Source organism: Podarcis cretensis (genome assembly GCF_951804945.1).
Source record: "Podarcis cretensis genome assembly, chromosome: 11".
In the NCBI taxonomy this organism is placed as follows: Eukaryota; Metazoa; Chordata; class Lepidosauria; order Squamata; family Lacertidae; genus Podarcis; species Podarcis cretensis.
In genome coordinates this window covers 44,221,598-44,242,952 of record NC_137180.1, presented here as the reverse complement: position 1 = coordinate 44,242,952, position 21,355 = coordinate 44,221,598, and the positions used below count along the sequence as shown (strand labels likewise).

Below are 21,355 nucleotides of genomic sequence, written 5' to 3'. Positions count from 1 at the left end.
TCCAGCATGTCCTTTTCTCACGTTGGCAACCAGATGCCTGTGGGAAGCCTGTACTGTAAGCCAAATTTGGGTACCACGATGTGCTCCCCACTTGTGATTCCAGGCAAGTGGTTTGAAGGTAGAACATTACTATTGTGGCTAGTAGCCATTGATAGCTTTATCCTGCATGAATTTATCTAGCCCTCATTTACAGCCATCCAACCCTGGTGGCCAGTCTTGGAGGGAACAGATTCCATAGTTTAACCTTGCACTGTGGGAAGAAGAACTTCCTTTGGTCTCTTCTGAATCTTCCAAATTAGATGACTCCAAGTTGTAGTATTATGAGGACTTCTAGTATTATGGAAGAGATGCACTAGAAGAGCATCTACCAGGAAAAGTTAGCAAAGTAGACAGAAATCCATTGTGATTTTTTCCACAGAAAACATTTGAACATCAGATGACCCTTGAGCCTATAAAGCAAACATGCTGCTCGCTACTGAAGCACAATGACTGCACAAATCACAACAAAAATGAACCTTGTGGGGCCCGTTTTGGAACTTCAATTGCTTCAGTAAAGGACCTCAACCTTGATGGGTTTAATGATATAGTCATAGGTGCCCCCCTTGAAGATGATCATCGAGGAGCTGTGTATGTTTACCATGGCAATGGAAACACTATAAGGAAAGAATATGCCCAGGTATGGAAGAAAATTAAGAGCATGTCTAGATACAAGAATGGGGGGGGGGGGAAGGTGTTGATGGTAGGAGAAATGGGGGACTGTTAGAAACTTGGGAGTACTCGATTTTGCAAAATTCACAGATTTGTTTATAAAGTCACTCTGGACTGACTTTTTATGTTTAGATTAATTTAATATGTTACCAAATGACACATTTTGATGAATAGCAATCTGAACTTGGCTTAGATTCGCCTCTGAATGTCAGCATTAACCAGATTTTAGATACTTCCTGTAATGTGAATATTTGGGTATTTATAAGGCTCTAAAATTCAATTTAAATAGTATTTTTGGGACTTGGTACCTGTCTGGTGTCATTCATTTTTAAATACAGGAAAGGATTTAATTCTCCAAGAGTGTTGAACAAAAAAGTAAAGAAATAAGTAGTATCCCTATCCACACTGCCATCTTGAAGTGTCAAACCTTCTGTATTTCCCTGTTGACTGTAATAAAGTCATTGTGCTTTCCACAGCGTATTGCATCAGGTGGCGATGGGGAAAAGATGAAATTTTTTGGCCAATCAATACATGGTGAAATGGATTTGAATGGAGATGGACTGACAGATGTCACTATTGGGGGCCTTGGAGGGGCAGCCCTCTTCTGGTATTTATGATACAGCTTTCACTTTAAAGAATGCTCAGTTTGTCAGTAATTTCTCAGTTTGTCAATAATTGTTACCTGGGACTTTTAGTTAACTCGTTCCTTAAGTGTGTGGATCCTTGTCTCGCCAAAACAGCACAAACATCATTCACATTGGCTAGGACAGAGGCAAAATTATCTACACTATTTCTGGGTGGCAAAACTGCAGCGAGAGGCCAAATATTATGAAGGGAGAGGTGAAATTCTCCAGCAGTTTTGCTCCAGAGACACTCTTATCTGATAAATTTCAGCTTGTTTAATTTTGTATAAAAAAATTATTGTTAGTTCATATTGGTAGATGAAGGAAGGACTGGGGGACAACTGCAGAAATATAGGACAAGCCCATTGCATTACATTCAGTGTTAATCCTACTCAGAGTAACATGACTAAGGGGGCAATTCTAGGGCAAAGATCCACTGGGATGAGTAGATTAGGAGGCAGAAGATTGGCTGAGCTGGGAATCAGCTGACTGAGCCAGCAATCTCAGCCAACATCTGCAGTTCTGGCTTAGCCAAAGATGCAACAATGTAATTTGCTCATCCCAGCTCAGCCAGGGCTCAGCTACCTAAATTGAAGCTGGCTGATCCAAGACTTGTGAAAGTCCCCCAAAAGGGGCATTCTGGGGGTGTGGCAGGGCAGGACCAGAGAGGGAGGTACTTAGGTTGGATCCTAAGCCCATATTGCTTAGTCACATGACCTGGCGTAGAACACTATTCTAAAGCAGGCATAGGCAAACTCGTCCCTCCAGATGTTTTGGGACTACAACTCCCATTGTCCCTAGCTAACTGGACCAGTGGTCAGGGATGATGGGAATTGTAGTCCCCAAACATCTGGAGGGTCAAGTTTGCCTGTGCCTATTCTAAAGCCTTGTTTTCCCTCTGCTGAATGGGGTTTGGCTCTAGTATAACTTTATGCCAGCTAATTTACACTAACTTGCTTTATGCTAGCTTCTTATGCATAAGATTGCTCTCTACCTTAGGTCCATTAATTTCAATGGGTCAACTGTAACTTAGATGGATGCAACAGTTTTGAAAGTGAGTCCACATTAGAAATGACAAAATTGGGGAGTCCATATCTGTTATAATCTGGAGGATGACTGAAATTCACCAGTAGGAGGGGCTCTAAGAAGAAAGAGCATTTTTAAATTAAAAAGTTAGAAAATGCTTTTCTGAGGAATCTCATGTTTGTTTTTCATGGACGGCATCTGTCTTAGGTCTCGAGATGTTGCTGAAGTAAATGCTTCCATGGAATTCACGCCCAGCAAAATTAATATCCAGAAGATAAACAATGACATGCAAAAGCAACGGGTGTTCATCAACGCCACAATTTGTTTTAAAGTCAAATTAAAATCAGAGGAGGCCACAATGAATGAAACAAGTAAGTAGATTGCACTGAATTTTGCTATATAGATTGTCTACCAACTTTTTTAAAAAGAAAAAACCTCTTACTTTAGAGCAGTTCCTCGAGAATTTGCTGGAGAACCTACAGGTAAATGACTGTGGGTCAAAAGCTTTACTGCATTTTCATTTGCTGCATGCAAAGATACAATAGAATCACTGTTTTATAAACTGTTCTTTCCGTTACAATATTGTATTTCATATTAGACTAAAGCAGTAATCAGGAGATTCCATCATCTAAAGCTTGGTAAACATTAATAAAGAGAAGGTCAGTTCCCATGTCCTAAAGAAGAGAAATAAAGGAAACATTATGGATTTGTGTTTCCTTTTCCATGCTAGATTGAACCAGGACTGTGGGGTTTAAGCTTCACACAGGCATTCATAATTTAAGTTATTTTTCTACAATGTTATATAGAGCTCCCAGGCCTGGGTAGAGATTCTCTTAAGATGGGACACAGAGAAAGGCCTCTCCGCTAGATTCTAGGGAGCAGGCAGGTCAGCATGGAAGATGACAGCCTTTTAGATGGTAGGAGAAGAAGTGTTTGTTACTCATGCATCTTCTGTCTATCTGAAGTGGCCAAGAAAAGCAAGAAAGCAAAGGACAGCGAAAGAGACAATGGGTTGTACCCAATGTTGTCATTCCACTCTTGCAAGAGACTTCTGCTTCTCCAATGACACTTCGCCCTCGTCTCCTCTCCTCTTGCCTGCAACTTTCACACACCTTAATTTCTTGTCCAGGGAGTTGGGGGACCATTTGGAGCAGATCTGGGGGGCTTTCAGGGAGGAAAACTATTTGGGGGTCAAGCTCTACGAATGCAATTAATTGTACCTGTTCACTCCCCCCCCCCTTAGGTATCCAGTATTGGATTACACTTGACGCCCAAAGAAAGTTGTCACGAAGCCTTTTCACAGAAACTCTTGAGCGGAAGATGCAAAAAAATATCACAGTCAAAGGGTCAGAATGTGTTAACCATAACTTCTACATGTTGGCAAGTAAATCATATCAAGTGGCAACCCTCCCCTCATTGCCTTCTCTCTCTCCCCTTTTTTTGCATTAGTGGAAAGGATGCATACAATTAAAAAATAATAGTGGTTTTTATGTAAGGGATTAGTTAGAGAGAATTTATACTGTTTTTGTATGTGGACAATATTCTCTTTACTCTCTCATTTCATTTCTCTTTATCAGTGCTTGCAAACACCCCAACAAGTTTGCCATGTATTGATTTCTGTATATTAGACTGATGATTTATTGACTATTCCTGATGTCTGCTTATAATTCTGCATATAATATAAAGCTGCATATAATTCTAAGCGCCCTTTCTTATGCACACCTTTATAATATAAGCATTTTTGTACAAATGATTCGAGTGGAGGACTTAACCATGTTATTTTTATGGTGTTCAAGTTCCCCAACTCACTGAGGAGTCTGATTTGCATCCCTGTGCGGGACAGGCAGAGGGTGACATGCTCTTTTCATATGCAGCTTCCTTGTGGGATGGGATGGTCTACTTTGGGAGGGGAGAGCCAATCCACTACAGTTCTTGGTCTACCGAAGGCAGAGAGTGGACCAGACTGAAGACTCCATTTAGTCTGGTCCAGTTCCAGATTATAAAAGGGATTTTTCCTCATTGTGATACGTACTCAATTGTGGTACACAAGTAATTTGTAGAAATAGATAAATGCAAACCGAACCAGATTTCTCTCCATCCCTTCTATATCCCAGACTATCTATATCTGAAGACAGTGGAACATTTTGTTTGATGATAAGGGTTGCTACCAAAACAAAACAAAATCATTACATAGTACATGCTTGAGCCTCATAGGACCCTAGCCTTAAAAAATTCTGTTGGTCTCTTACTGAGACCCAGCCATCTTCTTTGGGATGCAGAAAAAAGATCTGTGCTCCTGGGGATTATTTTCCATTGTTGTCATAGCTGGCACACCAGACTGCATCTTACATTCTCTCCATTTTTTAAAAGTGTTTGTGGTCTGAGGCCTGCTACGATGAGCCTAGCTGAAAACCCCTGAAGGTTGCTTTTTATTCAGTGAAACCTGGGCTTTGACTCATAGTCTGCAATTTCAAGATAAGAAAAAGGGTCAGTTGGAGTCCATGAGGGAAAATCCTTTGGATATGTTGTCTAGTATGGTCCTTAAGCTCCCTGTTTTGTCTTGAATTTGCTGTTTGGCATGTTTCCTTTTAAGTGAATAATGCAAAGTATAGACCACCCACCAATAGTCGTTTTAAAAGCATGCCTTTTTTAAAAGTATTCTGACAATTGGAAGAAGGGGAAAGGTTGCAATGACTGTTTTCTTTGCCTTCCCTTTGTCTCTAGGACCAGCCTGACTTTCGTGATTCTGTAAAGGTTTTGTTGGACTTCAACTTCTCTGATCCAGAGAGTGGACCGATCCTGGACAGTGCAATGCCCAACTCGATATATGAATATGTGAGTCGCTACAATGTGGAAAGTGGTCTGGTGTCTTGATCTGATATGTGAATTAGTGCATCAATATATTTCTGTATTTATTTAATTTATAAACTCACATTAAAAATATCAAGGAGGTAGAGTACATAAGATTGTTGTTGTTTAGTCATTTAGTCGTGTCCGACTCTTCATGACCCCATGGACCAGAGCAGGCCAGGCACTCCTGTCTTCCACTTCCTCCTGCAACTTGGTCAAACTCATGTTGGTAGCTTTGAGAACACTGTCCAACCATCTCATCCTGTGTCGTCCCCTTCTCCTTGTGCCCTCAGTCAGGGTCTTTTCCAGGGAGTCTTCTCTTCTCATGAGGTGGCCAAAGTAATGGAGCCTCAGCTTCAGGATCTTACCTTCCAGTGAGCACTCAGGGCTGATTTCCTTCAGAATGGATAGGTTTGTTCTTCTTGCAGTCCATGGGACTCTCGAGAGTCTCCTCCAGCACCATAATTCAAAAGCATCAATTCTTCGGCAATCAGCCTTCTTTATGGTCCAGCTCCCACTTCCATACATCACTACTGGGAAAACCATAGCTTTAACTATATGGACCTTTGTCAGCAAGGTGACAATACAATACAAAATTATGCCATAAGATACCACAAAACAATGCAAAATAATCACAAAACTGACTTGCTCATCTAAAAAAGAAAAGAAAAATAAATGAAGAGGCTTGTCAAGATTAAACATTAAAAAAAGTATGTTCAAGAAACATCTGAGGGGTAAGATTGAGCTAAGATGGAGCAGTAATGTCCCAAATTATTAGTATGCTCTTCAGCAAGAACTTCTAAGGCATAGAGAAACTCATTGCACCGTCCAAAAACTGCCTTGTAAACCACTTTGAGGTTTTATTACAGTCAAGCGACATATAAAGGTTGTGGAATAAATAAATGAATGAATGACTAAACTTCTTGCAGATCCCTTTCACAAAGGATTGTGGAACCAAAGAGAAATGTATTACCGATCTACAGGTGACTGCCAATGCAGCCATAGAAGGAAGCAGGTAACATAGACAATGCTACCTTTTTATATACGCACGTAAAATTATGCTTGTATAGATATCTTATACAACAGCATGGTTGGGTCAATGAAACTATTGTTACAGAAATCATAAGCCAGAACTGTTTTAAAATTGTTTATTAGCTAAAAATGTTTTGTTTTTGGCTGATTAAATTGATGGATTATGCTGAAATGGCAAAATTAACAGGTGTGCTAGGAAACCAAGAAGGGGGGGGGGGAATTATTAAGGAGTGGGGAATATTTGTGGAATGTTTAAAAAATCATGGTATAAAACTAAGTGCATTGGTATGGTTGACTTAATTGTCAGATAATTCAGAAATGGAATAAAGTGGAAAATGCAGTGTTAAAAATTTAGGTAAGAGAAGGAACCACAAAAGGGTGCGAGGGAAGTCTTATATGTATTTGTATTGGAAGTATGTGACTGTAAGATGAGTATTTGTAAATTCTTGAAAACTGAAAATAAAATTCATTTTAAAAAAATGTTTTGTTTATTTTTCAGTTCATCGCCATTCATCATCAGGTCAAGCAATCTAAAGTTCTGGGTCCGGATGCTTGTTAAGAATAAAAAAGACAGTGCTTATAATACCAGAGTCATTGTTCAGTATTCTCCAAATATTATTTTTGCTGGGATTGAGGTACATGCTTTAGTTTTTTTTTTATTAAAGAAGAGAAATAATTCTCTTGTCTTGTTGTGAACTAGTAGAGCCAGCTTATCTGTTTGATGGAATTTATATGTATAATAATTCAGGTTAGAGAGCCAGGGATTCCTATGCAATTGTTGATTTTTCCTATAGGTAGATATTGGTACTTTGCTCTGCAAACAGTACTAAAGAAAAATATGTGTGGTGTAAGAAAGACACATATAACTGTATATTATTGTGTTAGAGCCAACATGATGTAGTTCAGGGGCAGGGAACTCATGCCCCTCCAGATGTTGGTCTCCAACACCCATCAGTCCCTAGCCAGCACAGTCAATGTTCAGGGATTATGGGAGTTGTAATCCAACCACTTCTGAAGGGACCTAAGTTTCCCAGCTCTGTTGTAGTGGCTTGAGTGTTGGACTTGGGCTGGGTTCAAATCCCTGTTCATGCATGAAGTTGACTTAAGTCAGTGTCTCTCAGCCCAGTTCACACAGTGTTGCTGAAGATACCTCTTCACAATGAACTCCTAAGAAGAAAAAGGTGGCATGCAAATATGGCTGTTACAGCTTTCTTTGGGGGTATATTACTGAATTTATGGGACGCGGATGGCGCTCTGGTCTAAACCACTGAGCCTAGGACTTGCCGATCAGAAGGTCGCGGTTCCAGTCCCCGCGACGGGGTGAGCTCCCATTGCTCGGTCCCTGCTCCTGCCAACCTAGCAGTTCGAAAGCACGTCAAAGTGCAAGTAAATAAATAGGTACCGCTCCAGCGGGAAGATAAACAGCGTTTCCGTGCACTGCTCTAGTTTCGCCAGAAGCGGCTTATTCATGCTGGCCACATGACCCAGAAAAACTGTCTGCAGACAAACACCGGCTCCCTCAGCCAGTAAAGCGAGATGAGCGCCGCAACTTCAGAGTCGTTCATGACTGGACTTAACTGTCAGGGGTCCTTTACCTTTTTTAAAAAAAAAAAAAAACAACACCTGAATTTATATCTTCAGATTTTGCAGGTTTTTTTGAAAAATAAATCAGAAATAACTCACATTACATCAAGGTGAAATAATTTCTGTCATTTTATGTGCAGAAAATATCAAAAGATAGCTGTGAATCTGGGCCTAATATCACTTGCAAAGTGGGCTACCCCTTCCTAACACCTGGAGAGGAGGTAAGTTGTTGTGAATGGGCTGTTTTGGTTAATTATATTTTTTTTATGTCAGGCTCCTTTTGAGCAAAAGCTTGCTAATGTGTTATTAATGAAAAATGTGTATGTCCCAGTCTTCATGCCCCACCATTGGCAGCTAATGACATTTAAAACACCATAATGTGAAAACAAATACCATAGATCAAACATTCAATAACAGTACAGAGGCTGAATTCTGACCCACCTAAAGACTTGAGTAAATAGAAATGCTTTCTATTTTACTTTTTATTCATACAAGTAATAAATACAGGAAAATGACACTTTTCAGTGGTGAAAAGGGCTGTAGATCTGTGGTAGAGCATATGTGTTACAAGCAAAAGGACCTTCACTGCCACGCTGTGAGCAGAATCCTGCTCTCTAGTGCATGTTTAAGAGAATCTATGGTGATTCTTGAGCCACTTTCCCTATCCTATTTATCACCTATTTTCATACCACCAAAACACTGGATTGGAATTTCCACTCTACTTTTAATTGTATACTGGGAGACTGATCGAATTTGTGTGCCTTTAGTATTGCTGCTTGCTAACCACCACAATTTTTCTCTCCCGGTTACTTTGAGTGGCACCCATGAACTGTGAAGCATACATATGGGACACAGGAAGTGTTTTCACAACAGGGCTGAAGAAATAGCGTGTGATGTTTGCCTTGGACATTGCTTTGAAGCTCTGACTGTGCCAGAATTTGAATCCTAGGAGCATGGGGTACATGGGAATATATAAACAGTAGCTTCAGGAGTGATCCTAGTATCTGACGGCACCATCCTGCAGCCAGCATATTTATTTATTGTTTAATCCCTAAGTCAGAAAGGGTCCTGTTGCAGAAGTCAGAGGACCTTATAGTCTTTGCCTTGGGATCTTCTTAGTCTCAGCAGCTGCCCTTGCAACTTTTGTACAACGGAAGAGTCTCGTTTCTGCAGATGGACAAAGTTTATGCAAAAGATCCCTTCATTCAGCGCTTCCGCTGAAGACCAGAGATCTTATTTCAGTGTATGTAGGAGGAAAAATGCACTTTGGCCTACATGCGCACACTACAAACTTTTCTTGCATAAACTACTTCCCGGGAGAGAACGTTAGCAAGGCTTAGGTCACATCATTTATCCTGTGCAGAGGACATAAACCAAGCCCATTCGTCCAACCAGTGGAAATCATATCCAGTGATTTCTCTTCATTAGGCCTTGCTGACATACTTCGAAACTTATCTTCACTGCAGTAATGGCTAGAAAACAGCCAGTATGGATTTGAAAATGAATCCCTAAGGCAGGAATGGGAAGTCACAGGCCTGTGGGCTGCATTCAGCACTTGAGAACCTCCCCATGGCACACACTCTCCAAAGCCACACCCTTCACAAATTGCCAGCATGGGGGCCCAAACAGTTTCAGGATCCTAGCAATGTGGGTCAGGGAGCTGCATTCATTTCAAATCAGATCACTCAGAGATCAGGTCTGGTAAACACTGAGACCCTGTGTTTCTGTATTCCGCCTGAGGGTCTAACAGATGACCAATTAGAATCCTTCAGCATGTCATCTTTTTTGCTTTGGGGGCACAAGAAAACCTGAATTCAAAGATTATAGCACACTGTATTGGCCATATGCAATAACAGGGGTACGTTCTTAAGGTGTGAAAATACAGTCTGAAAAGGAGATTTGAGTAGGAGGTGAAACTACCTATTACTGTTGCTAATAGGATTTCTCACCTGCCCTCAGGTCCCAGGGCGAGTTACAACAATACTAAAATGCAGTATTTAAATCAGTAGGGTAGTTCACAAAATATGTATCCCTCTGGTGTCAAAGGTAAAGAGGCGCATCTTCAGCATATGACAAAAACTAAGCAATGAAGGTGTCGGGTGCACCTATGTGAGGAGGGGATCCCACAGAGTTGCCACAGAGGAAGTTATTTCCAGAGCACAATGAGGCTCTATTGATCTGAACACCCCAGACGGTCTCCACGGAAGGAGTCAGTCTTTCGGGTATTTGGGGCCTCAGTCATGTAGGGCTTTAAAAAGCCATGTGAACACAGGTGAATGCAGCTAGATCATGGAAGTTCTGGAACCCCAGCCAGCAATCTAGCTGTTGTGTTTTTGACCAGACAAAAATACATAGGGCGTAATGCAGTCTAGAAGTTACCAGAGCATGGAATAATACAGTGGCCAAGTCACCTCTGTCCAAAACAGGCCATAGCTAGAAACAGACACTCCTGAGCCTCCAATGACAATGGTGGAGCCAGGATCAAAATTACAATCCAAGAAAGCCCTGACCAGTCCACCAAAGCCTCTGCTATAAGTCTAAAAGCACTAAGAATTAAAGTGCTCAGTGTGTTAAAATGTTACATTTATCTGATTTTCTTCACCCTGGTTATCTGGAAAGGCTCTGAGGCTGAGGCTGGCAGCAGCTCTACTCTGGTGACCTCAAATATTCAGCTTTTATATTAGCCATGGAACTCATTGCTCTGTTTTTAAAAGTGAAATTCTACACTTTGCCAAGGCTTTTAATAACCTTACAAAAACAACTTGTGTGGAATTTCATTTTATTCCCAGTTCCTCATTTTGTGACCTGGCTCTGTTCTCTTGACACTAAATTGGCTGACGGCAAACTTTCCCACAACTTCTTCTCCAGGGACTTAAAGGCAACACGATTAAACAATTGCAGTGTCTCTGTGCATTGTTTGCGAAATACTTTTTAACGGCCCCGATTATGCTGTGGTAATTCAGAGTCAATGTGAGGGAGATAATAGGTTGTATCCATGCTGCAAGAATGGAAAATAGGCTGCCAATTGCCACCGGCCTCTGTATAGATCCAAAAGTCTCTCCAGGTGGTTGCAGGAGAACTACCAAATGTTGTGGACCGTTAACTTATGGAGCAGCAGTGCGAGAGGGGAATTGTTGAAACTGGGCACCTGTGTGGTATCAGGCAGTTCTTTGCAAGACACAGCCTATGATGTTTGGAGGGTTCCCCCCACCAACCCTCTGGATATTCTTTCCAACTGATAAAGGGGGCTCCGGGGGGAGAAGGGAAAAAGCCATTGTGAGCTGCCTTCCAGGACAGATAAAAGAAATCACGACTTCACAGGTTGCATGGGTAAGCTATGCTCCCACGCCCACCGGAGCCAGGGGTGACCACCAACTTGGATGGCTTTAAAAGAGAATTCAACAAATTCACAGAGGATAAGGCTATCAGTGGCTGCTACACATGATGGCTATGCTCTGTCTCCACAGTTGAAAGCAATGTGCTTCTGAATACCAGTAAACTGGAAACTGCAGGAGAGCAGAGGGCTCTTGGGCTCAAGGTCCTGCTTGAGGGTCGGCCATGGCATCTGGGTGGCCACTGGAAGGACAGGACGCTAGGCCATTGACCAGGTCCAGCAGGCTCTTTTTATGTTCTTAGGTTCACTCCTGCAATCTTCGGTACAACTCGCTATGCAGTGGTACCTCTGGATGCGAACAGGATCTGTTCCTGAGCCCCGTTCACATCCTGAAGCGAACACAACCCGCATCTGCGCGTTTAGTGATTCGCCACTTCTGCGCATGCACATGACGTCATTTTGAGTGTCTGCACATGTGCGAGTGGCGAAACCTGGAAGTAACACATTCCGTTACTGCCGGGTCGCCGCGGAGCACAACCCGAAAGCGCTCAACCTGAAGCATATTTAACCTGAGGTATGACTGTATAAAATTGGAACCAGTGTTTCGAGTTAAGATATTGTACTGACTGAAAATACAGCACAACATTATGCTAGAGTAATTTTCCTTCCCCTCCCTCTCTCTCTCTGTAGGTGGGAAGGTGGTAGAGTAAGGTTACCAGATTTTTTTCAATGATTCCGGGGACACTTTTCAACTTCAATGGATTTTGTATGGGGACTGATTTGTAAATCTGGGGACTGTCCCCGAGAAATGGGGACATCTGGTAACCTTATGGTAGAGGAGAGGGGGGGCACTCCAATTAGGAACAAATGAAATGGATATTTCCTCCGTTGAGGTCTTTAACACTGTTTTAGATTTTAAAATACTACTGGAAAGGTCTAGACATGCATCTGTAGTTGAGAGTCACATTTTCTTTGGAGTTTGTGTCCCTCCTTTCAGACCAGCACCCAATTTTAAATGATCAGAATTTGCGGCTGTATCTCCTGTCTCCAATCTTGTCATTTACAGTCATACCTTGAGTTATGTTTGCTTCATGTTGAGTTTTTTCAGGTTACGAACACGGCAAACCCAAAAGTGTTTACTTCCAAGTTCACCACTTCACGCATGCACAGGAGCGCTCTATCGTGTCACGTGCACGCGCAGAAGTGGTCTCTACTTACGGACTTTTCGGGGTGAGAACAGCACCCCGGAACGGATCTCGTCCATAAGTAGAGGTACCACTGTAGTTCCACTAATTTACCGTTCTGTGTGTCTGCACATAGGACACCTGATTTATTAATATTTTTTATTTCTTAAATTTCTATACCGCTTTATATTTTTAATAAAAATCTCAAAGCAGTTTACAGCATATTAAAACAATAAAACAATAGCCGGGCAATGTTGCTCTGGCCTCATGAGGAGCCTCTTTAGAAGGGCTGGTGAGTCTGGGCCTTGGAAAGGTGGAAAGGGCCTTGCGGACCTTCACACTCACAGCCGGGCAATGTTCCTCCGGCCTCATGAGGAGCCTCTCTTGTAGAGCTGATGAGTCTGGATCCCGCCCCCTAGGCCAGGTGGGGCCATTTTTAGGTGCTATTTTCATCCTGTCTTCTGTCATGGAACCCAAGGCATTGTGCATGGAGTTACAAGGCAGTCATCCATCCACATAATCACCGAACCCAGATCTGCTTAGCATTAGCAAGGTGGTAGTCTCATGTGCTTTCAGCCCATACTCTGGGGAGTGGCTATAAACTGCATTCTATTTCTATTAACATTATTTTACAATTTAGACATTTTGTTTCAAATAATTGTGAACACCATTAATTCAATGCACTTTTCCTTTAGATCTTCTTCGATATAGCATTCCAATTCAATGTTTCTTCGCTTCTGGAAAATACCGTGATTCAGTTTTCTGTCACCAGGTTAGTAATGTAATGTATTGTTAATCTCCCCACCAATGCCCCATTTTGCTTCCTAGGCTACTAAGTGAGATACCATTTCCATTTCCATATGAATGTTTATGAAAGCCCCATTTATAAACTGACAGTAGCTGTTTATTACATGGATGGTAACAAATCAAGTAGGTTAAAGAAATAGATTCCGGCTAAATATTAGGAAGAACTTTCTGACGGAAAGAGCTGTTCAGTGATTGAATGGACTACCTCAGAAGGTGATGGACTCCTCTTCAGAGGTTGGGTGGCTTTCTGAAAGGACTCTTTAGTTGTGATTCCTGCATTGCAGTGAATTGGACCAAATGATCCCTGATATTCCTTCCAACTCTACAATTCTATGTGTCTGTATTCTTGAGGTACAAGTGCATCTGGTTTCATAGCTGCCCCTTGGCAAAGTGTTCAGAAAACTGATTTATACTTTAATATAATTTAATGTCTCAGTCAAGTTGAGCCCTGTGGTTCAAACAACTGCTCAGCTGTAATCATTTTATTTCCTGATGTAATATTGGTTGTTGCCAGAAATTCCAGAGAAGAAAATTATTGGGTAGTAGGACAATTCTATGTCTTCAGCAGTTTCTTACCTGAATGTGGAGCTTAGTCCAATATAACTTATTTTTGGACACATATCTCATTTTATGCTGAAAAGTGCTGCAGCTTAAAGCAACAGACCAATAGATGTGTTAATCCACAACAGCAAGCATTTCAATTTAGCAAAATCTGACCCACCTGTAGTGCATGAATTTCATATTTGATCTTAATTTTTCGTTTCAGTGACAGTGAAGAACACGAAGAGACCCTCGCGGATAACAGAGGAAGTATTGCCATACCAGTCAAATATGAAAGTGGATTAATATTTAAAAGGTACCTCTATATATTTTGTCAGAGCAAAATTGTCCTACAGCGCAATTCTATACATATTACTCAGAAGTATCATCAGGGTTTGCTGTCATGTGGGTATAGGATTACAGTCTGGTGGTATAATTTTATGTAATTTTACTTAGACATAACTCCCACAAGACTTACTAGGGATGTCACAAGCATTGTTTTCTGTCCCACCCTACATTGGTCACATGCAGCACTTTTTTCATTCTGCTGCAGTTCATCTGACAAAAACTATATTATTCTACTTGGTGTCTGTAAGTTACATCATTTATGTAATTAATTACATACGTTGCTATGTCATTACATGATTCCACCACATAAGTTTCAATGCAAAGGAAACACAATGCAAATACTGTACACATCAAACTGAAAGCAAATACAGCAAATGCCAATCATATTTGGTGATCTGAATTGTAGTCTAGACATGGAACAGATAAGGGAACATCGACAATTTCTGCTCCCATTTCTGTTTTCAGCTGAATTCTTGGACAACCTTACTTCCTAATAACCATGTTTAGGATTTCAGCCTTAGAGATAGCTTCACCTGAAACAAAAAGGCAAATATTCTATCCCACATAAGATGTAAGAAAAGCCCTGCTGGATCAGACCAAAAGCTGATCTAGTCCAGAAATTTCTTCCCACAGTAGCCAACCAGATGCTTATGGGAAGCCCTCTCCATATTTTAATTATTTATTACCTGTATTTCACCCTAGCGTCCCAGGGCAGGTAACAACATTAAAACAAAATATTAAAAACAGTTTAGAACAATTTACAGTTGCAGAAATAAGGTGAGGCCTAAAAATATATATCTCAAGGGTCAAAAGCCAGGATTAAGAGGTGCATCTATTCTCCATGTTCACTAGAAGCTGTATTTGACATCTATGGCCGTTAGTGAAAGAGCATGATTTTTGTTTAATTACTGCATGGTTTTCTCATCATCAGCACCAGCCTCTATCTAAAAACATGGGTATATTGAACACTGATCTACCTTTTGATTATGTTGTTGTTGTTGTTTAGTCATTTAGTGGTGTCCGACGCTTCGTGACCCCATGGACCAGAGCACGCCAGGCACTCCTGCTTCATTATGTTATGTTACTGTACTGGTGTATGTGGGATATTTTGAAAACTCTAAATAGCAATATACATTTTTGTTTTGTTTCTTTTTCAGAGAACCCAGTTCATTTCACATCATTATTGCTGCAAATGATACTTTCCCTAAATATATTAATTCCACTGAGAACATCGGAGATGAAATTAACATAAACTACATGGTAAGAAAAAGCCTGCAACATTTACTGGTTGCTGTTCTCTCTCTCTCTCTCTCTCTCTCTCTCTCTCTCTCTCTCTGTGTGTGTGTGTGTGTGTGTGTAAAAGCGAAATTTTGCCTATGTAAATTTCCCCTAGCCTCTGATGGTTGAAAAACAGGTTGTGGTGATCAACTTTATAATTGTCAAAATGTGGGTTTTGTTTCATACACTGTTTTTATTGTTTCATATACTGTTTTGAACTATATCACTTGTGTTTTGTAACCCACTCTTAGGCACCTTAGACTGAAGAGCCATTTTCGATTTCAGTCAGAGTGTTGGCATGGGGTGAAAGAGATTCAGTGGGAGGCAAGAGTGATAGCAAAGTCAAATCCTCACTCATGAATATATTCAAAATTTAATTGCAAACAGAGCCAAAAGTAAGATAATTAGTCTCCACTTACATTTTAAATGGATACATCCATACATTTCAAGACCATTTGTCCTGGTTACATATTTGTACCTCTGTGTAATAATCCAGGAGTAGCATATTCAGCCAGAAAAAAGAGCTGAGATACTTCTTGGCACATCTTTCTTAGCCATTTATTTATCAAAAAGTATGACAGCTGTTCTTCTTTATAATTTACCCTTTTATGCCATTTAATTTACCATTTATGAAATTATATAATTTATACAGAGTATACTATGATCTGATGCTGGCTTTGGGATTGCAAGAACCAATAATATCCTATGGGCAGGTGCCAAACCATAGCTAGTATTCTGTATTCTGCACATTCAATAGGCATTACCCCCCCCCCCCCAGCTTATAGTTCAAAGAGGTCTGGAGTAGGATGGTGCTGGATATTGATGAGGTCCTTAGCACTGAATGAATGGACTAATCAAAGTGAAACTTCCATCCTTTTGTCCATAGATTGAAAAAGGTGACCATTTTCCAATGCCGCCACTTACACTGCAAATCTTATATCCTAACCTGACTTCAGTCGAAAACTATATCCTCTACCTGACCGCGATATCTTTCTCAGAGGTAAGTTAGTTATATGCAAACAGCATTGCCCAGTAATTGGAAGTTAAACTTCTTATCTGCATTGTGTGGATTTAATATTGTGAATGACAAGAAGTTCCATGTCTCTTTCCTGGGATTTTTCTAAATGGAAAATGGAAAACCATCATCTTTAATATTTATTGCAAAACGCTTAGAAGTTTTTGCTACAATCAAGTGGCATATAAATTTTGGTAAATGAAATTAAATAAAAAACTTCTAGAAAGTTTAAGGGATAAGAATAGAACAGTCTGCTCTGTTCAGATTAGAAACCAGAAAATCCATGATGTCGTATCCAGCTTTGGACCAAATACTGTATTGTGGTCTGGGCAAGAAATTTCTTTGTACATGTCCAAGCTCACTTGGGCATGTAGAACTATTTGTGCTCTGCTTTAGTTATAACAAAATGTAGAATAGTGATTAAAAATAATCTACCTTGTTTGCTGTACCCATTTCTATTTATTGTGATATATTTTTCTTAGCACTGGGCTATTCTGTTCTTTCTGTTTAAAATAATTTTGCTTTTTAAATTACTATTTTCTGATCCTTTATACAGCTTATAACAACTGCAGAAACATAAGCCAACTTATTAGTGAAATTAACTTAAACATGGTTAAAACTGTCTTGGACTGCCAATAATATTTGTTTCGTGGTTGCTTTCTCCGCTAACAGAATGTAAACTGCAATTCCAGCCACTCCACAAATCCTTTGAGAATTGGTGGTGACCCTCCCTTCGAGACATCAGGAATAAGACACCCTCTAAAGGATCCAAAAATAGTACGTTTTTCTGAATGTCTGTCTGCTTGGGGAGGCTTAAACTGAATATTATCACAGACATGACAAGTTTCAGTTTGGGTTATGTTAGGAAACATTTCCCTGTCATTGTTACCTGTAATCATAATCTTATTTTTTTAGTCTTTGCTGAGAATAGTATGCACAGGAGTAAGAAATGCATAATAAGGAGAAGCAGGTTAGTGGGAGGGGCAGGAGGGGGGCGGGTGAGATGGTAGGGAGGTATGTACAGTGCAAATGTACATAGAGCCAATCCAGCTCTCCTGCTGGTGCATTTGCACCATGCGGACCTCACCATTGCCTTGCCGCTTCCAATAACTCGTACCTACGGGACCACTTCTCCCGGTATGCCCCACAGAGGCCCTTAAGGTCCATAAATAGCAATACTCTAGAAGTCCCGGGCCCTAAGGAAGTCAGATTAGCCTCAACCAGGGCCAGGGCCTTTTCAACACTGGCTCCGGCCTGGTGGAACGCTCTGTCTCATGAGACCAGGGCCCTACAGGATCTGATTTCTTTCCGCAGGGCCTGTAAGACAGAGCTGTTCCGCCTGGCCTCTGGCTTGGAATCAGCCTGATCCCCTCCCCCTCTTTCCTTTTCCTTCTGTGATGGAACCCCTATTTCGGGACTTCCCTGGCTTTTTTCTGGCCCACGTAGGACCAGTCTGGATAGTTGGCCTTGGTGAAGATTTGACGTTTTCTCCCCCAAAACAGTTTTTGATCTGGGCTTCCACTGAAATGGGGCTGCATTTTAAGGTGTATTTTAATCCTGTTTTTAAGTTGTTTTTTAATCAATTGTTTTTATACTTGATGTTAGCCACCCTGAGCCCAGTCTTGGCCGGGGAGGGCGAGGTATAAATAAATAAATAGGCAAAAGCTACTCACCTGCCTGAAAACAAGCACAGTGGCTCTGCTCCATCCAGTAAGCCACTTCTGATAACCAGCACATGCAATTACAATAGCCCCACTGACAGACGTTTTCACCTTATTTAGATATGGTGAGCATATACTCTTAGGAGTATAATTTTGAGTTTTGAGGGCCTTTATAGCTTTTTGGCTCTGAGTTTCCTCCATCTTTCCATTGCAGTGAACAGAAATACGCACTGATTATTTTTTCCATTATTTTATGAGTCAGAAATATGCGTACTGGCTTAAGTTGCTCTCTGTCTCAGAGTCTATGGGACCCTTTTTCACCACATACCCTACATGACTGCCACTCTATGCATTTCAATAGAAATAATATATAATAATAGATGTTGAGTGACATTTTTTTCCGTGGGGTGACAGTCAGAAAATGGCTGTCAGGATATCTGAAGTAAGGCTATTTGGGGCAGTCATGTTTGGCAGAGGTTTAATTAATAATGTCTGTCTATGATCCCTCAAACAGAACTGTGATTTTTATCGCTGTGAATCTATTAACTGTACGGTGGCTCCATCGAATATAACTCATGTGAACATTTCATTCCGAATCTGGAAACGTACCTTTAAAAAGGTAAGTGAACCGCCAACTTTGTTACAGTCGTAAGTCCAAAACGGTGTTATGCCACTGTCACAGTTCTATATGTAGGTATAATTGCCCAATGTATCTATTAGGGTTGCGCACTGGATTTGGCCAAGGCCTGAGTCCACAGCCGAAACAGCTCTACCTAATTTGGGTGTCAGCTGCAGTGCCGGATTTATGTATAAGCTAAACAAGCTATAGCTTAGGGCCCCACTTTCTTGGAGGCCCCCCCAAAATTGTGGTTTTTATGTTGATCTTTTCTGTGAACTGCCCTGAGGCCTCTGGGTATAGGGCAGTTTATAAAATCAATAAATAATAATAATAGTAGATATTGTTTTGTTGTTGTTTAGTCGTTTAATCGTGTCCGACTCTTCGTGACCCCATGGACCAGAGCACGCCAGGCACTCCTGTCTTCCACTGCCTCCTGCAGTTTAGTCAAACTCATGCTGATAGCTTCGAGAACACTGACCAACCATCTCGTCCTCTGTCGTCCCCTTCTCCTTGTGTCCTCAATCTTTCCCAACATCAGGGTCTTTTCCAGGGAGTCTTCTCTTCTCATGAGGTGACCAAAGTATTGGAGCCTCAGCTTCAGGATCTGTCCTTCCAGTGAGCACTCAGGGCTGATTTCCTTAAGAATGGATAGGTTTGATCTTCTTGCAGTCCATGGGACTCTCAAGAGTCTCCTCCAGCACCATAATTCAAAAGCATCAATTCTTCGGCGATCAGCCTTCTTTATGGTCCAGCTCTCACTTCCATACATCACTACTGGGAAAACCATAGCTTTGACTATACGGACCTTTGTTAGCAAGGTGTTGTCTCTACTTTTTAAGATGCTGTCTAGGTTTGTCATTGCTTTTCTCCCAAGAAGCAGACGTCTTTTAATTTCGTGGCTGCTGTCACCATCTGTAGTGATCATGGAGCCCAAGAAAGTAAAATCTCTCACTGCCACACCCCATTATACATCACTCATGCTGCAGTTAGCTTTATGGGAGAAAGGTATCATTGGAGCATACCGGGATGTTCATTGGGATCACAGCTGTGTGAGAAAGGGTCAACCATCAGTACAGTCCCAGTGAAAATTTCCCACCCTCTATCCTGGTGCCTATGATTGAATAAAATAAATACACTGTTGTAGTTCTGGTGGCAGTGGAGGGGAACAGCTGGGGGCAAGTGTTACAAAAAGGCACATAACTGAAGGAACCACTAACTTGCTCCTTTATTTCCCACAGTAAGGAAGAGGAGCTGTTCAACAAGACAAGAAGCAAAGTGCCAAGGCAATCTCAGCGAGACAGCTGACAGTGGCAATGAATGTCATAAATCAAGGGTGGCCAACTTTTATCAGACAGAGGGTCAACACATGGCAAAGTTCTGTGCCAGAGTGCCAGAGACCAGACAGTGGGTGGGATAAGAACTGTAGTTCTCAGACCACCTCTCAAGCAGGTTTTCCACCTGCTGTTCTACACAGTTTTAAACAATTTAAGCAGAAATCATACTCTGTTCTGATTCATCTCTGGAAACCGATGCTTCCTCAAACTGCTTTTCTTCTGCTTTATTCTAGGCAAATCTTCATAGTGCAGAGGTCAACGTAAGAGCATTACTTAGGAGTGGAAACTCATTACTAATATTGAAAAAAGAAAATGAAAGAATAGAGGTAAGTCCCATCAGACTCTTGCAAACATTGGAAGCTCAATCCACAAACCAGTTAAGGAAGGGGGAAAGGCTGCCATCCTAACCTTATGAATTATGCCATAAGGCTCACTGAATTTACTTCTAAGTAAACATGCAGACTGGCTGCTCATTTCTTCAGAAATATTTGTCCAGATTCACAACTACAATCAAATGGAAAGGTAGTAAAAACATTCTGTTCATTGATTTTCACATGATGTGGAAAATTAGCCACCTAATTTCTTCTCTGCCACTGCACTCTTAATTAAATTAGTGCATAATGAGGGTGCTTATTTTTAACATTCTCAGCTTTGCAGCACAATTCTCTGCATATTTATCCAAAAGTAAGTCCAATGGGGTTTTCTCCCAAATAAACACTTACTTCTGAGTAAACATGCCTGTGGTTGCATCACACAACAGCTGCTCAGATCTCTTGGGATGCAGTTCTTTACAAAGTTTATCGGAAGGAAGTCTCATTAAATGTATTTGGATTCACTTCTGAGTTAGCATGTATAGGATTGTGCTCCTAGTATGCCTTGGTTGCGAATTCAGTCTGAAGTGATTGGTAATTACATTTCATTGACTTCAGTAGTACTTGTGTACACAAAACCTTGAGATCAATTGCAGTTGTTTTTATTTCAAAACACTTTTTGGGACAGCACTAATTTGCACAGGTAAATAGTAGAAGCAAAACTCTCACACAGCTTTCCCCTGGATATTATCCCACGTAATAGGCCTCTTTTCCCCCTTCACTTGCTTTTGTGTATTTGCATGAAAACTTCAAAATTAAATACAACTAAAAGTTTGTGTGTGTGTTAAGACACAGTTAAATACAGATTAGATTACACCTAGACCCTTGTTCTGTCATTACTGAAATACTGATTTATTTGTGTGTATATTTTCAATTTTCAGACCATTATTAAAATTTCCAAAGAGCTTCTTCCTGGTCATGTGCCACTATGGGTTATTCTGCTGAGCGTTTTTGCTGGACTTTTGATTCTTACACTGCTTATATTTGCATTATGGAAGGTATGGTATATGCAGTGTTTGTTCCATATTTGAGTTTAGTGTT

The 21,355-nt window shown here is 40.9% G+C and overlaps 1 protein-coding gene across 1 annotated transcript in view; it reads left to right on the top strand.

Moving 5' to 3' along the window:
* Positions 1-21,355, top strand: part of ITGA1 (integrin subunit alpha 1) — a 66,194-nt gene that overhangs the window by 38,738 nt on the left and 6,101 nt on the right. The window contains exons 14-29 of the mRNA XM_079994735.1: positions 419-676; positions 1,185-1,315; positions 2,565-2,728; positions 3,601-3,737; positions 5,082-5,192; positions 6,137-6,222; positions 6,739-6,874; positions 7,964-8,044; positions 13,037-13,113; positions 13,915-14,004; positions 15,194-15,296; positions 16,201-16,314; positions 17,002-17,106; positions 18,505-18,609; positions 20,177-20,269; positions 21,196-21,312. Coding sequence (XP_079850861.1) covers positions 419-676; positions 1,185-1,315; positions 2,565-2,728; positions 3,601-3,737; positions 5,082-5,192; positions 6,137-6,222; positions 6,739-6,874; positions 7,964-8,044; positions 13,037-13,113; positions 13,915-14,004; positions 15,194-15,296; positions 16,201-16,314; positions 17,002-17,106; positions 18,505-18,609; positions 20,177-20,269; positions 21,196-21,312 — 1,908 coding nt within the window. The remainder of the gene's footprint in view (positions 1-418; positions 677-1,184; positions 1,316-2,564; positions 2,729-3,600; positions 3,738-5,081; positions 5,193-6,136; positions 6,223-6,738; positions 6,875-7,963; positions 8,045-13,036; positions 13,114-13,914; positions 14,005-15,193; positions 15,297-16,200; positions 16,315-17,001; positions 17,107-18,504; positions 18,610-20,176; positions 20,270-21,195; positions 21,313-21,355) is intronic.